The following is a 15,238-nucleotide window of genomic DNA, read 5'->3' as shown; positions in this document are numbered from 1 at the left end:
GATGAAGCGGCAGATGCGTTCTCTATGTCTGATATGTAATGTGTATACCTTTTAAAACATATTAAGCATGCATAAAAAATTTGTGGTGTGACCTTTGCATATCATTACTTCCAAATCCTTTATGCAGCCTTATGAAAATGATTAAGCCCATCTCCTGATCGTTCAAGATGGTTACTTTCAGGAACTTAAAAAAATTTAAAATGCACTTTGGTTTCAAACGTTAAAGTATCTATTTGACTATTTGTGTGAGCAAGCATGTTGCCACGTATATGATATACATGGTTTCACCAGTGACTGAACTTGACAAAGCTATGGTGTTCAGAAAGTCCTGTTGCCTTCTGAGGTCATAGTCAAACCTTTGGACATCAGAATAAATATCAAGAAATAGACACGGTTTTGTCAGTGGAGGAAAAATAAAATTAATATGTCACATTTTTCTGTGCCCTACAGATTCTTCCCACCCCTTCTCTATTCACCATCCCCTAGGGACAGTGGATAATCCCTTTTGTCCCAATGCAGTGGAATCTAGTTTTGTTTTAACGCAATGGGAAGCCTATGGCCAATTTTGGGTCCTGTTGATTTAAGACTTTGACACCAGCAACTCTAGCTATTAAAGTTTCCATAGTTGGGAAGTCTATCCTTAAGGTTCTGTTCAGTTGCCGTATCACAGATTTGCATTTTTTAAAACATCCTTTTCTGCATCGAGTTAACCACCTAGGTAATGTGGCTCCATTTTGCATCAGGGATATTATGTCTCATATACTGAAAATATTCTCAGCGGATATAACAATATTAGCGGGGTGGGGGCGGACATCAGATGGGAATGATGTTCTTAAACTTCCCACAACTTGTTTTGTTGTCCTCTTGGTCTCGTGGGAATCTAGTCTTCCAGAATCTAAGGGAGCTTTGCTTGGATAGATTTTATGTTGTTTTCTTATCACAATCTCTCCAGTGGCAACTGTGAATACTCCAGTACCATGAGAATCGAGGTGAAACCAGTGGCTGGAGAGTTATTGTTAAAAATGAATAGGTTTCCGAGGTAATCATTCTCATTCATTGATCACTGCGACAAGTATTTATTGAGCTACTCCTACACATCAGGCACTATTGTAGACAAAGGGGATCCAAGAGTGAAGAAAAAGGGGCCAGGCCCTTGCCCTCATGGAGTTTGCCTTCTAGTGATTTCTTAGAATAACTAAGAGGATTGAAATGACAATAGGTGCATATGATGACAAGGATAATGATGACAGGCAAGCTCTTTCAGAAAAACTTCCATGATGTTCCATGACCCTCCAAGCTAAGTTCAGTGCCTTCCTCTGTACTGCCCAGGACACCCTGGGCATATCTTAGCCACTTGGGGCACCTGATATCTCTAGGTACAGACACTACGCCAAGTGCTTTGCATTTAATTCTCACAATAACTGCTATAACTGTGTGAGTTAGCAAATACGATCCCCATGTTAGAGATTTGGAAACGGAGGCTCAGAGGGTTTAAGTAACTTCCCAAAGTTGCACAGCACAGAGGTGACTGAGCCACTCTTCAAAGGGTTATTTCTGACTCCACAGACCATGTGGTTAAGCACTGAAATGCTGAAATCCTTATTTTCTAACCCAGAAAAAGTATTTGCCCTGAATTTACTACCGGGGAGTTTATCTTATCTCAAATCCTCATGCAGCTCAGTTCCCGCTTTTTATTTGTCCTTGCCTCCCCACTCTGACTTTCAGTGCCCATCACAAGAGCTTCACAGCCAGTAATCCTAAATGCGGGACCACATTGTTTTCTGTTTTATGGCTCGATAATCTCCTCTGCTGTAAATACATTCAGAAATGATTGTGGCTTTTTCTTGAAGCCTCAACATTTTCTAAAAAGTGATTTATTTTGATAGTGCTTTAGCCTCATGATTTCAAATATTAAGTTATTTGGTTCAGGTGATCTTATATTTTCCCATAAATGTATTTATGTCGCCCCGCAGACTGAGAAATTTCATTCCAGATTTTTTTTCTTTCTTCCTTCATTTGATTTTGTGCAGGAGGAGGACTGAATTCTTTGAACTTGTCAGTAAAGGAGACTATGATTGGAACATCAAAAACCATCGTGATATATTTCGGTAAGACGCAGCTCTTGTTTATGTGTTTCTTCATTATTTGAAGATTTAGCCATGCTTTTCCGACAGGGGTAAGGGCACACATGTGATTTTCTTAAAGTAACAAATCTGGGCTTACATACAAAACATTCAGAGAGTAGTTGAATAATTAGAGAAAAGAAAGATGGCTCGTCTTTTCGTCTTCTAATCCATTAATATTTTTGCTCCCTCTCCATAAATTTGCCTTCAGAATTAGAAAAGGGTGTTCAAATTGGTTCAGTTTCAGCAAGCTGTGACTTCCTCTTTTTCCTGGGGAAGCAGGGTGGGGGTGTATGTTGAGGAGAGAGTGGATTTTTGAACTTTAGAAAACAGTGTTAGCCAAAATAAAGTAGAGAGTTAACTTTGGGAAGTTTTTTTAGAGACAACAGGCATTGTAGATAGAAAACCAATAGCAACGATTTGGGTGGCAGAAATAAGGAGTCTGTTCTAGACTTTTCACCGAACTTCTTCCTAGTTGTTTAGAAAAGACAGACCACCGCACTTACGTGGCACATCTGAACACCCTGACTGGAGCCATGCCGCTGGCTAGGCTCTATTCCTCTTTCTCTCACCCCCCCCCCACCCCCCCCACCCCCCCACCCTCTGCTGTCTTAGTCCTGTTCCAAAGCTGCTGAGTATTCCTGGGAAAGCTTGTGAGGCCTGGACAGACATGCACTGTGTCTGTTCCACAGCCAGGTGACTACTAGAATCACCCAGAGGAGGACCCCTGTCGCGACCGGCCCATAGCTTCGATGCAAGCCTCCCCCAACCCCAGCACCCCGCAACACCCACCACCACCTCCAGCTTCTGAACCCAGGGCTGCCTGCCCTCCCTCTGCCCTTCCCTCTGCCCCTGACCTCTCTTTACTCTTTCCTGAGGACATCTCAGCAGAGGCCCTCTGTTTCTCCCCTCCTGCGGCAGTATTTCTCTCAGCTATCTTCTCAGGCCTTTTTCTTCTTCCTGTCTAGGATGGGAAGGGACCCTTCCTCTCTTCAAAACTAGCCCTTCCCAGGTGTCCTAACTCTGTTCCCTCCACCTCCCCCACCCCTGAACTTACCCTACCGATTAAGTTCCTTTGGCATTTTCAAAATCCGTTTTTTCCCCCTCATGACCATTCTAGGCCTAAAAATATGCTCCTGACTCCTTAGGCAAAAAATAATCATCGCTAAAATCTGCCCTCTTCTCAAGGTCCAATCATAGTCACCTTCTTAACCTTCAGTTCCACACTTGACTCACACTCCTCCTAACTTCTTGCAAGGCAGTGTTTCTTTTTAAATAATTTTTAGTTTCACAAGTAATTATAGGAATATATTTTTCTGTAATAAAGGAAAACATGACAGATGAGCCCCCAGACCTCCCTGGGGCTTCACTCCCCATTCCCATACCGACACATAGATACACACTCTGTTATCAACTTATATCCTTCCCAACCACTTCCAAAGCATTTATATATGTATATATTCTAAGGAAAAATACTGTTGAGTATCGACTTGTCTGTTTTAACATAAGTTACGCATTTATATATCAATCAGAACTGGCTTGTTCGCTCAACCATATGCCTTGGAAGTTCTTCCGTGTCCATACCTCATCAGCTTTTCCTATCTCACGGTATTCCAAAGTACGGATTTACCACAGAGTAGCTAGCCATTCTCTACTGAGGAATTCAGTCTGTGAAATGGGACTTCTGCTCCTTTTGAAAGTCACCAATCACCTCCCAAGAATCAAATGCTAGGGCCCTTGTTCTCTTCCCGGATCTCATCACAGCCCCTAATTACATTGGCCTTTCTGTCTTGAAGCTCTCCCGGGCCTTGGAGTCTGCTGAGCCTTGCGCTTCCAGATTTTCTACTCTCTTTTGACGCTTGCTTCTCCTCTTCAGCCTTCTTCAGCCCTTCCCCTCTCCACCACCCCAGAGATGTAAGGACCTCCCAGGACCTATTTTCAAGATTCCTCTCTCAATCTTCAGCCTCCTGTTGGCTTTGACTACCACCTTTTCTCACGTGACTCCAGCCTGGCCTCTCTTCTAAGCACAACTCTTAAAATGGCAGCACTCATTCCACATCTCCACCCAGGTGTTTTCTGCAAAGTTTTTCAAATGTTCTTTTGACAGGGAACCCCAAATGGAAGAAAAATCTTATTTGGAAGGAGACTGTGTAAAATAGAGGTGCTCCAGGAGCTCTCCACTGTGCCCCCCCCTTTGATTTCCCTCCCCCATTTCATGGTTAGACTCCGACCACAGTGCACTGAGGGGCAGGGGGCTCCAGGGACCACCCTCTTAGAGAACTTGAAAATAGCGATAAAACCAACTAAAAGTGTGTCTGCTTTTGATCATCACCATGTGCCTGCAGTCTAAACAATGTCAACGATGAGATATGTTCCCCCTCCCCGCGCCCAAGAAAAATGTTGCGTTGGTAGAAGTCCTAAACAATTGCTGAGATTACTGTTGAGTATCGACATAATTGATATAAAGCTTCAGATGAGCACAGGATTACTTATCCTTTAGTTGGACGCGTGCGGCCCCTGTAAGTTCATTGCGAGAGCGCGCGTGCGGAGGTCAGCCGCTGACACGGGTGGGTGCCGAGTACACTCCTGGAGTGAGTTCCCCACGCTGCAGAGCCTTGGGCGCCGGCTCCGCGGCTAGTTGGTGTCTTTGACCCTACGGAGCGTCACATTTCTGCTTTCAGACAGTGTGTCCAGAAGGAACAATGATGGAATGGTAACAGCGAGGACGAAAAAGCACAGCTTGACTTTCTTCACTTCTGTCATTTTGTGTTGCCTGTTTGGACGTCTTATATGTGTTTAAAAAAATTTAAAAACCATGACACAGAGAGCAAAGCGCAAAGTGCGCTTTTTTGTTTGGTGAGTGCCAAATTCAGTTCATACGTGAACTATTTTACTATGAATCTGTTTTTTACATGACAGTGGATTCATTTTCATTGCTCATTGTTTTAAAACTGGAGAACCAATCAAGAAAATAACGGCTAACACAAGATTGTTGTTGAAATGACTTGGCATATAGAGGGGAGGTGCGATAAAAGCATCAGAAACTCCGGGTGCAGCCCCTCCCCCCAGCCCCCACCCCCACCCCACCCCCACCAACCCCCATCCCCTCTACCACGCCACCTCCCCATCCCCACCACAGAGTTGGCTGTGCCCTCCATGCTCCTGACCATTCATTCCAGCACCCACCCCCACACCACAGACTGGACTAGAATTATGGGGACCTGGAGAGTAACTTCTTCCTCCCTCCTCTCTGACTCTAGAAAAGACCTTTCAATTTTTCTAGAGGCTAGATCTAAAAGAATAACTTCTAAAAGAATAAGAGAGTAACTACTCATTCACCCCCTTTGGTTCTTCCTTTGGAATCTCTCAGCCTTTTCCTTGCCTTTGCATTCTCCTGCCCTTCCTTGTTTTAGACCCTTATCAATTGATACTGTCCAACTGGTCTCCCTGCTTCCCTGCTTGGCTTCTCCAAACTCTTTTCCCACCCACCACCTAAAGTTCTGCCTGCAAGTTCTAGTTAGGTCGTCTCTGAGCCCCCAACCTTAAACAGACTCCCCTGTGCCAGTTGGATAAAGGTTTCAAACTCCCCCACCCCATCCTCCTACGCAGCCTTTTTCTGTCTTCATTCTCAGAATGGACTTCCTGCTCCACTGTAGGGAAAGAGAGACCCTTCAGTCAGACCCTGTGGATTCCAGCTCCAGCTTTGATACGCCCTCCCTGTGTAACCTCTGGCAAACTCTCTAACCTGTCTGATCAAGGAATGCAAAACACTATTTACTTTGTAAAATGGAGGTAATAATAATATTCCTACCTCATCTAGAGACTCCGTAACTTACTCTGTAGTGCTTGCTCTATTAATGGTCCCTATTAGAATGATCACTACCTGAGCACCTAGACAGATGCTCAATACACTTGTTGATTGGCTGATTAATGGTGATATGAATTTGAGAAGTAAGCCTTGAATTATCAAGCAGATGGAAGCTAAGTCTTGACCAAGTTAATGGTACCAGTAGGCAACCTCATAGAGATTCTCTCCTGTCTGGGAGAGAAATTGCAAAGTTCAGTGCATTACCTACAGTCTTGTCTCCCTCTGATACCAGCAGAACCTAAAAGGAGAAGCACCTGAGTGTAGCAAGAGGGAGTCTGGTAGCTTTGTCTTAAACACAGAATCCTGAATCCTTACTCACTTTGGGAAAGTTACTTAATCTCTCCATGCTTCCATTTGCCTCTCTGGAAAATGGGAATAATGGCCCCTTCCTCTGAGGGTTCCGAAGATTCATTTAGTTAGTAGTTCGTGGGTCAGTGCTTAGTATGGCACAAGCAGAGTGCTTGTCACAGAAGCTCAAATCTGAAGAGTGTACCTCTGCATTGCTCCTCGCAGCGCTTAGCACAGGGGGGCTTGGGGTTAGATGCAGCCCAACTCCTGGAAGGGGCTGCTGAGGCCCATGTGTCTGGCGGTGCTTTGAATGACCCATTGTTACCTGCCACTCCACCAGGTTCCCTGGAGGGGTTTCCTGGGGAAGTTACACAAACCCCACTACCATCACGCTTTGCCATCTGGGAAGCAGACATGTTTCCAAGGCATTCGAGTCTGGCAGGTTATGAAATGTTAACACCCGGCATCAGGACAGCCCCCTGACCTCTAACAACACACCGCTTTCTTCCAAAAGGAGCCGACCGAGATGTGGTCTCTTGACTCCAATCCTTCATCGCTTTTCATCACGTACTGCTGGCTTCAGTACAAAGAAAGCAAGTTTCGGACAAAGGGTGCGCCTTGTTTTTCCCACCTCCCCCCCACATCAGATGATAAGCACCAGAGCTACCCACAATTGAAATTGTTCACTGTGTTTCTATATCCGTGGTTCAGGGTGAATTCTAGTTAAAGCCAGTAGAAATCTGCCCCTCAAACGTTTGGTTCAGATCTTCCTGTGCTTTCTTAGCTGCTCGAATGAATGAAAGCTGCAGCGGAATATGTTTCTTCTTCATAAGGCTTATAAAACATGGTTGCAGCCAGGTAATAAACTGGAGTGAAACAGTGTGGCTCTCCCAGTAAATCTCAGCTCGCAGAGCAGGTGGAAATGAAGGGGCTCCTATGGTGGCGGGTGCCTTGCCTCTTTGCTATAGGTTTCCGTCCATTCCCATCAATCAGCCATAAGTTGGTGAAGATTTGTCAGCTATGTATCTGGTATTATATGCTGATTCCCTTGCCACTAGTTAAAAATAAGACGTGTTGTCCATTAGGGATTTTTTTAAGTAGCGCTTGCTTAGCTCAGGTATAGAGCAAGCAGTGCTTTTCCTCCCTTGATCCGCGGCAGACATAACAAAAGGGAAGCCGAGGCTGTGTGTGAGCTTTGTCCTAAGCAGTGGCCGCATGATGGAGATGCTAAACATGGGGACTGTAAACAGTGCTCCCCTTGTTGAGGGAAAGACGTGTGTGAGTTGGCCTTGGTCCCGTTTTATTTATTTATGTATCTAGGACGGGTTTGTTTAGGAATGCAACAAAAGATTATTCAGGCTGTTTTGTTTGGTTCTGTTTTTCAGATCAATGTTAATGACAGCCTGTGACCTTGGAGCCGTGACCAAACCGTGGGAGATCTCGAGACAGGCAAGTGGTGATTAATGGCAGGGCCTGACAGAGGAGGGACTAGGGGCGGTGGGGGGGGGCAATATTCCCAGAGCCCCAACTCCTGGGCACTGAAGCCCTAGTCAATTTGCATCAGTATTAACATGGTGTAAAAAATAGCAGGAGGCTCGGGCCAGACATACTTTATTGCACGGTCATTCTCTAACGTGCTTCCACTGAGTCGTAATGTGCCTGATTCACTAAGATTTTTTTAACATTCTAAATCCAGATAATGCATTGACCATGTCCTAAGGCAAGAGTTTCAAAAGTAGCATTTTAAAATAGGTAATCACATTTTAGCACAAGGTCTGCCTTTTTCTCATCTTAAGAAAAGAGAGAGAAAAAAGAAACCAAGGAGGTCAAAAGGAAATTTTATTTTTCTTTTTAAAGACTATTTAGAGATCAGATCATTTTGGCCAAAGTGTGCAATATCCACATTTAATTTGTACCAAAAAAAAAAAATCATGCCTTTAGTACCTATGTGGTTTCACTGCCAAACGTTTCAGTTTAGATCAAGAATAGTTTTCAAGCCAGTAACCACACAGTTTAAAATCCTTGGTTCCTGATAGTATTTGGAGATTAATATCTTTTTTTTTTTTTAAGATTTTATTTATTTATTTGTCAGAGAGAGAGAGGGAGAGAGAGCGAGCACAGGCAGACAGAATGGCAGGCAGAGGCAGAGGGAGAAGCAGGCTCCCTGACGAGCAAGGAGCCTGATGTGGGACTCGATCCCAGGACGCTGGGATCATGACCTGAGCCGAAGGCAGCTGCTTAACCAACTGAGCCACCCAGGCGTCCCTGGAGATTAATATCTTTTAATTTTATGAGGCACCTACTGTGTGGTGTCTAAAATAGTGACTTGGTATCTTAAGTCTCAACATTTTAAGGAAAATAAAATAGATTCGTATAACAATAACTAATGTTTATTGACTGAATGTCTAATATCCAATTATCTAATTTCAAAGCCCCTCCCCCCGCCTTTGATTTAGGTACAGTTACTCCAGTAGGCTGAATAGCAACCCAAAGATAGCAGATTCTCATTTCTAGAACCTGTAAACATTGCCTTAGAAGGAAAAGGGGTCTTTGCAGATGTGCTGAAGTTAAAGACGTCAATGACAATCGTTATCATTGTCATTATCCTGGATTATCCAGCTGGGCCCTAAATCCAATGACAGGCGTCCTTAGAAGAGAGAGATGCAGGGAGATTACACATTCACAGGAGGAGAAGGGGATGTGAAGACAAGGCAGAGAGTGGAGCGATGTGGCCACAGGTAAAGGAAATGTGACAGCCACAAGAACATGGGAAGGACAGAGAACAGATTTTCCCCTAGAGGTTCCCAAGCGACGATGGCCCTGGCAACACCTTGATTTCTGTCTAGTGAACTACTGTTGAGCTACTGATCTCCAGAACTAGGAGAGAATAGATTCTTGTTTTGTTTTGTTGGTTTTTTTTTTTTTTTTTAAGATTTTATCTATTATTTGACAGAGAGACAGAGAAAGCACAAGCAGGGGAAGCAGGAGAGTGAGAGGGAAAAGCAGACCCCCCGCCCCCGAGCAGGGAGCCCAACATGGAGCTCAATCCCAGGAACCTGGGATCATGGCCTGAGCCCAAGGCAGACACTTAACCGACTGAACCACCCAGGCAACCCAGTTCTTGTTTTAAGCTGCCAAGTTTGTGCTCACGCCTGGCAACTCAGAAAAACTAATACAGTTATTACCCCTATTTCACAAATGGGAAAGGTGAAGCCTAGAAAGGATAGCTGGAGGTGATAGAGCTAGTGAGCAGTATGGCTAGGTATTCAGTTCCTAGCAGATTAGGCTCCAAAGCCTTCATTCTTGACAGAGCCTTACACTGTCTCACACCAGATATGTCAATCAGCATTTTTAAATGATGCCAGTGTGTCAGCAAAATGAGCTGTTATCCCTCAGCCTCAGTGGCTTAAAACAACACACTGCTCATGAACGTGTGCCTCCAGGGTCAGCTGGTCCTATTCCTTGTTTTGGACTGGGGCGGAAGGAGCAGTTACCATCTGGATCAGTCCAACAGAGACCCTAGACTGCCTTGCACTGGCAAGAAATTCATCAGCCAGAACTTGTCAGAAGCCCCTACTCAACCAGGAAGTATGATCCTTTTCTATGCCCAGAATGTAGAAAGCCAGAAATAGTTAATGAAAATGTGACTACCACAGTTTGCCCTTCTAATCACCAAAAGTGTGATTCTCTCCCTTCGGCAGGCAAAATATACTCAGCCTTTCCCAAGGGAAATGACCCAAATGTCCCACTAGTCATGGTATCAAGCTCAAAGGCCAGGATCTCTGGGAGATTCATTCCAGTCTCTACATCAGGTCTGGATTTAAAGTCCTAGACACACCCCAAACACAGCATCTGACATACACCCAAACAATGAAATAGAATACTTCCATTCAGAAAGGAAAGAGATGGCCAGCATTTGACAGTTAGGGGGCCATAGTAATTCCAAAAACCCACTGGGCAGTCACTGTGAGGCTGTCCATTCTGTAGTAGGCTCTGGTTCTCTGCGAGATGCTCCCCAACCATCATAATTCATGACCACTAGATCTATCCCAGGAAATTATCCTTTGCCCTGGACCTCCTTGACTATATCCAAAGGTCAGGCAGTTTTCCAACCTGTTTCCCACCCAAAGAAAGTTGAGGACCCAAGGCCTGTTTTAGGTTTTAAGAAGTCACTCTCCTATGGGGGTTATGGCATCAAATTCTCTTGTCCATTTAGTCAGTTTCTTATGTCTTTGGTTCTAGTCATTTCCATTTGCCAATAACCACATCCACAGTTCTATTCTAGACAGACTTCTTAGATCTGCTCTCTTTGCTTCCTTGTTTGCAAGAACAAAGAAAAATAACATATGTACTTCCTTCTTCCTCCTCCATGACCCAATTCCTAGCAGTCAGGGCCTAACAAGTGCCAGTGAGAGAATCATATAGTAAAATCACTTCTCTGGGCCAATTTGTACAACTGAAGGGATATCCTGTGCACCACTTAATTCATTCAGAGTTCTTAAGTATGAGTGTACTGACCCTACTTTTAATTTTTGTTTCAAGGCTGAGTTGTTTGTTTGCTTGCTTGCTTTAAGATTTTATTTTTAAGTAATCTCTACACCCAGCATGGGGCTTGAACTCACAATCCCAAGATCAAGAGTCACATGCTCCACGCACTGAGCCAGCCAAGTGCCCCACAAGGCTGAGTCTTGATCAGCCTTTGTCATTCAAAACGTATCTTAATTTTTATTTTTACAGTTTGGGATTAAAAAGCAGCTTTGTCTTTCATCCCTGAAGATGAAGACTCTGAATTTGTGACTCTCTCTCTTCTTTTCATTCCTGAAGATAAACATGTCCATCCTTTTCTGAGCTCACTTCTTATAATACTTAGCAAAACATAGTCAATAGCAATCATCACATGCTACTAACATTTGCTTGCCATTCTCTTTCCCTAAGGCTGTAAATTCATTAGATACATTATTTGCTTTACTTCAGTGAGAATTGTACAAAATCTGTTGCCACTGTGGAACGTGGGCCATCATCCTCTCAGCCTCCAACAATGTTTCCTCACTGTCCAACACCTGAACCCCACGCTGATGCCACATAGGGTCTTCTTATTTTTCTTCCTTCTTACTGTCTTTTTCTTTTAACAGCAGCACCTCATTTCCATGCTGATTATTGTGTTAGTCAAAACTAGGGTAGGCTATGCTGCAGTGACAAGTATATTCTCAAATCTCAGTTGCTTAACTCCAAGAAAAGCTCATTTCTTTGCTCCTGTCACAGTCCAGATTAGATGGGGTGGTTTTCCTACAAAGTTCTCCTCCAGGAAATAGTTCTCCTCCAGCCGAGCCTTGGCTTTTATCTTAGTGTGACACATCTGAAGTTATGTAAAGCAGACTAAGTGGGAAGAATTTGCACAGCTGCATAACTTATTTCTACATCGTTGCCCACTCTCCGCTGCCCCGGTGTGCAATGGCTCCCCTACAGTAAAAGTTGGGGAACAGAGAAGAAGTAGGTATCTTCCAGGTACTGGGGAAAAGTGTAGTAGTGGGGGTGGCCACTGTGATTGGGATGGAAAGAAGCAGAGGAGTGGAGAGGGGGAGGAATTTTAGGGGACCAGGGAAGAACGAAGATGATTGGAAACAGAGTGGAATGAGGTACGGTATGCCAGGCCTCTCAGAAACCCCAGTGAAATGCATGTCAGCAACTAAAGGAGCACTAGCCCACTTGGGAGCAAGAAAAAGCAGGAGAAAGTCCTTAGAAGGAAAAAGAGTTTCTGCATTGGTATTTTAGACCAACCTGGGAGACCCATTGGCTACTTGAAGGTGGTCTTCTTGGTCACTGACATAAATAATATTTTATTTTTAGGATGCGAAGTTCTGCTGATAAGAGCAGAGACCCAAGAATTCAGGGAAATAAAACACAAAACCATGTTTTTCCAGACATCTCCATCAGAAATCTTGTTACAACTCTAAATTAGAGATCTCATTTGTGTTTGTCTCCAAATCGAGTAGGTTAAAGTGTTTTCAAAAACATACTCACTTCCATGATTTTACGAAACATTTGAACAAAAACAATGGAAACTTCTTTTAAAAATATAGATATATTTCTAATTTCCAAGATGTTGATTTTTTTTAACATTTCCTTGCAAAGTGTTTTTTTTTTTAAACTGGTGTCTATTCCAACCCTCCTTCCTCACACACATGTGGGTTTCCCCAGTGATCCCCCAAGGCATGATTAGCATTTCAATTTCCTTCTTTAATAAAAAATTCAATCAGGAGCTACTTAATGTTCCTGATTGGGTTTTTAAGTACAAATGAAACAGTGGTACAAGTTGAGCCGTTAAAAAGCACAGGGGGGGCGCCTGGGTGGCTCGGTGGGTTGGGCCGCTGCCTTCGGCTCAGGTCATGATCTCAGGGTCCTGGGATCAAGTCCCGCATCGGGCTCTCTGCTCAGCGGGGAGCCTGCTTCCCTCTCTCTCTCTGCCTGCCTCTCTGTCTACTTGTGAGCTCTCTCTGTAAGATAAAAAAGTAAAATCTTAAAAAAAAAAAAAAAAAAAACACAGGGAAGATAGCCAGGACCACTTTAGAAAGATCGAGGACAGGATTTTGTTTTAATTTCTTTGCTTTCCAGAGGCCATGGACCTATGCAAGACTCCTACCTTGGGGTGATCTGATGTGCACATTTGTATTCTTTAGTGCAAAAGACCCACCTCAGAGCAATCTGAGGTAGTGTTCTGGGAGCTGAATAAATGAGGCCAGGCCCTTAGGGGACCATTTCTTCTTTCAGGAAGGCCGGAGACAGAGAGAGAGGTCTGGAGTGCTAATGGGAAAGGTAGTGGCAGAGACTAGAGACAGAGAAAGGAATCAGGCCCTAGAAAAACTGAGCCAGCTCTACTAGTTTTATGCTATTGAATTTTCAGAAGGTACCCGTATTCCTTATTAGAAATGTTTAAAATCTAAACTGACTAGATATTCTATTTTTTTATAAATGAGCTACATACTTGCTAGTCTCAAGGCAGGGGTTTGTGGGGAGGGTGTGAGAGAGAGATACAGAGAGACAGAGACAGAGACGGAGAGAGATGTTTTTATGGTTTGTTTTGTATTTTAAAAAATTTTATTTATTTGACAGAGAGAGAGGGAACACAAGCAGGGGTAATGGGAAAGGAAGAAGCAGGCTTCCCAGTGAGCAGGGAGCCCGATGCAGGGCTCGATCCTGGGACCCTGGGATCATGACCTCAGCCAAAGGCAGACACTTAATGACTGAGCCACCCGGGCACCCCTGTTTTTATGCTTTATCAATGGTTATGATTTATGGTTGGCAGAATCTCTTGAGACATACAGTTAGGTAAATTATCTTGATTCTATCCACTTGACTGAACTGAAACCATTTTAGCCTTTTCCAGACCTTAGAACATCATCTTTGTAAGAGCCTGGAATAGAGGAAAAACTAGTCTGGGGATCCAAATCTTCTTGCCATCGAGTTTTCTGGGATTTTTTTTTTCCTGCTCTTTCAAATTTTCTAAATCCATCTAGTTCATCTCAGAGATTTCCTAGATGCACACTATAGTGTTGTTGAAAATACTCGTTGAACACTTACCTGCCATATCATTATGCTTCCCACAAGTGATCATTGGAAGCACGGGGCTTGGAGAAGCTTCTCTTTAGCTTAACAGTGATCAATGGGCAACTTCAGATCATCCATGCTAATTGGTGAAAAGTGGAAAAATAGAAGTCCTTACTTTGGAAAAATCTACCCATTCAGGGTAGATCCACCAATTCCATTGTGCTCGTACCAACCGGAACCTACCATAAATGAACACTTATGTGCCTAGATTAAGACAGTCTGAAGACCAGAACAACATTCTTCAAACTGCATCATGACACACTGTAGAAAAACCTGGGATGAACAGTCACTCTAGCATTAGTCCTGCCCTTGGCTGATTGCTCCAGTAAGAAGCAGAGGTGGCCCTGGGGTTATCTTTCTCCAGAGTGCATGCAATTATCAGTAGGGTAAGGCAGTAAAGAGTTTGGGGGTGGCAAATGAAACCAAGCTAAGATAAAAGTATGCAACAAAGTGAAGAATCTATGTAGAAACAACCAAAAGTTGGCTAAATTATTATTACAAGTATATCATATTATAAAAACAAAAAATATTATTAGGCATTATCTGTTTCATTTTTCTGCAGTCGGAACATTTCCTACTTTGAAGGTGGCAACCCAGTGCCTCATCCTGAATATGCAATCTGTACTCTCCGAGATCGTCTACTAGCATGCATCTCAAAATGCCTTGTACAAGTTCTTCTGATTAGAAGGAAATCAGTTTCATTGCTTAAAGTCTGTAATACCTTGAAACAGAAAATGTTAATGTATTTCTTCAAAAGCTTTTTAAATTATTTTCTGGGTTGAAGATCATCACCATACACAGAGGGCAGAAATAACTTCTGAGTCTTATGTTACATCACACATAACCATAAATTAAATATTTATATGTTTCAGGTGGCTGAACTTGTAACCAGTGAGTTCTTTGAACAAGGAGATCGGGAGAGAGCAGAGCTCAAACTCACTCCTTCAGTAAGTTCATCCTTCTAACATGACACGCTTACCCTTTGGAATGATATTTTCGAAAGTAACTCCAAATCACAACTTGAAAATGGGAAGGACTGAAATTTGGATTTAAGGAAGCACTCCTGAAAGTTTAAAACTTTAATTAAACTTAGATCTAAACACTCTTATTCCCAGGTTTCTGATTAAGAGTAGTGAGCTACTTAAGTATTTCCTGAGCTCCCACAGTGGGCCAAGTAGGCATGAAGGAGGACGTGCAGAGTGACATTTGAGTAGCTCAAAGCCCAGTCCTGGCATTTCATATGTGGTCAGTAGCCACTTTGGATTAGAAATATAGAACAAAAGTCAAAGGCAAGCTGTTCAGCCTCGGGCAGCTAGAATGGACAGCCGTAGTGATAACGGATGTTCTGGATTTT

At 43.4% G+C, this 15,238-nt stretch overlaps 1 protein-coding gene across 1 annotated transcript in view; it reads left to right on the top strand.

The window, feature by feature from the left end:
• LOC111142610 (phosphodiesterase 11A) overlaps nt 1–15,238 on the top strand; it is a 392,040-nt gene that overhangs the window by 342,575 nt on the left and 34,227 nt on the right. Inside the window, exons 16-18 of the mRNA XM_022495917.1 lie at nt 2,031–2,108; nt 7,665–7,728; nt 14,757–14,831. Of these exons, the coding sequence (XP_022351625.1) occupies nt 2,031–2,108; nt 7,665–7,728; nt 14,757–14,831 (217 nt within the window). The remainder of the gene's footprint in view (nt 1–2,030; nt 2,109–7,664; nt 7,729–14,756; nt 14,832–15,238) is intronic.

This window comes from Enhydra lutris, unplaced genomic scaffold (assembly GCF_002288905.1).
Source record: "Enhydra lutris kenyoni isolate GAN:26980312 unplaced genomic scaffold, ASM228890v2 scaffoldscaffold1, whole genome shotgun sequence".
NCBI lineage: Eukaryota > Metazoa > Chordata > Mammalia > Carnivora > Mustelidae > Enhydra > Enhydra lutris.
Note: the sequence above shows the minus strand (reverse complement) of the source record. Positions and strands in the feature narration are given on the sequence as shown.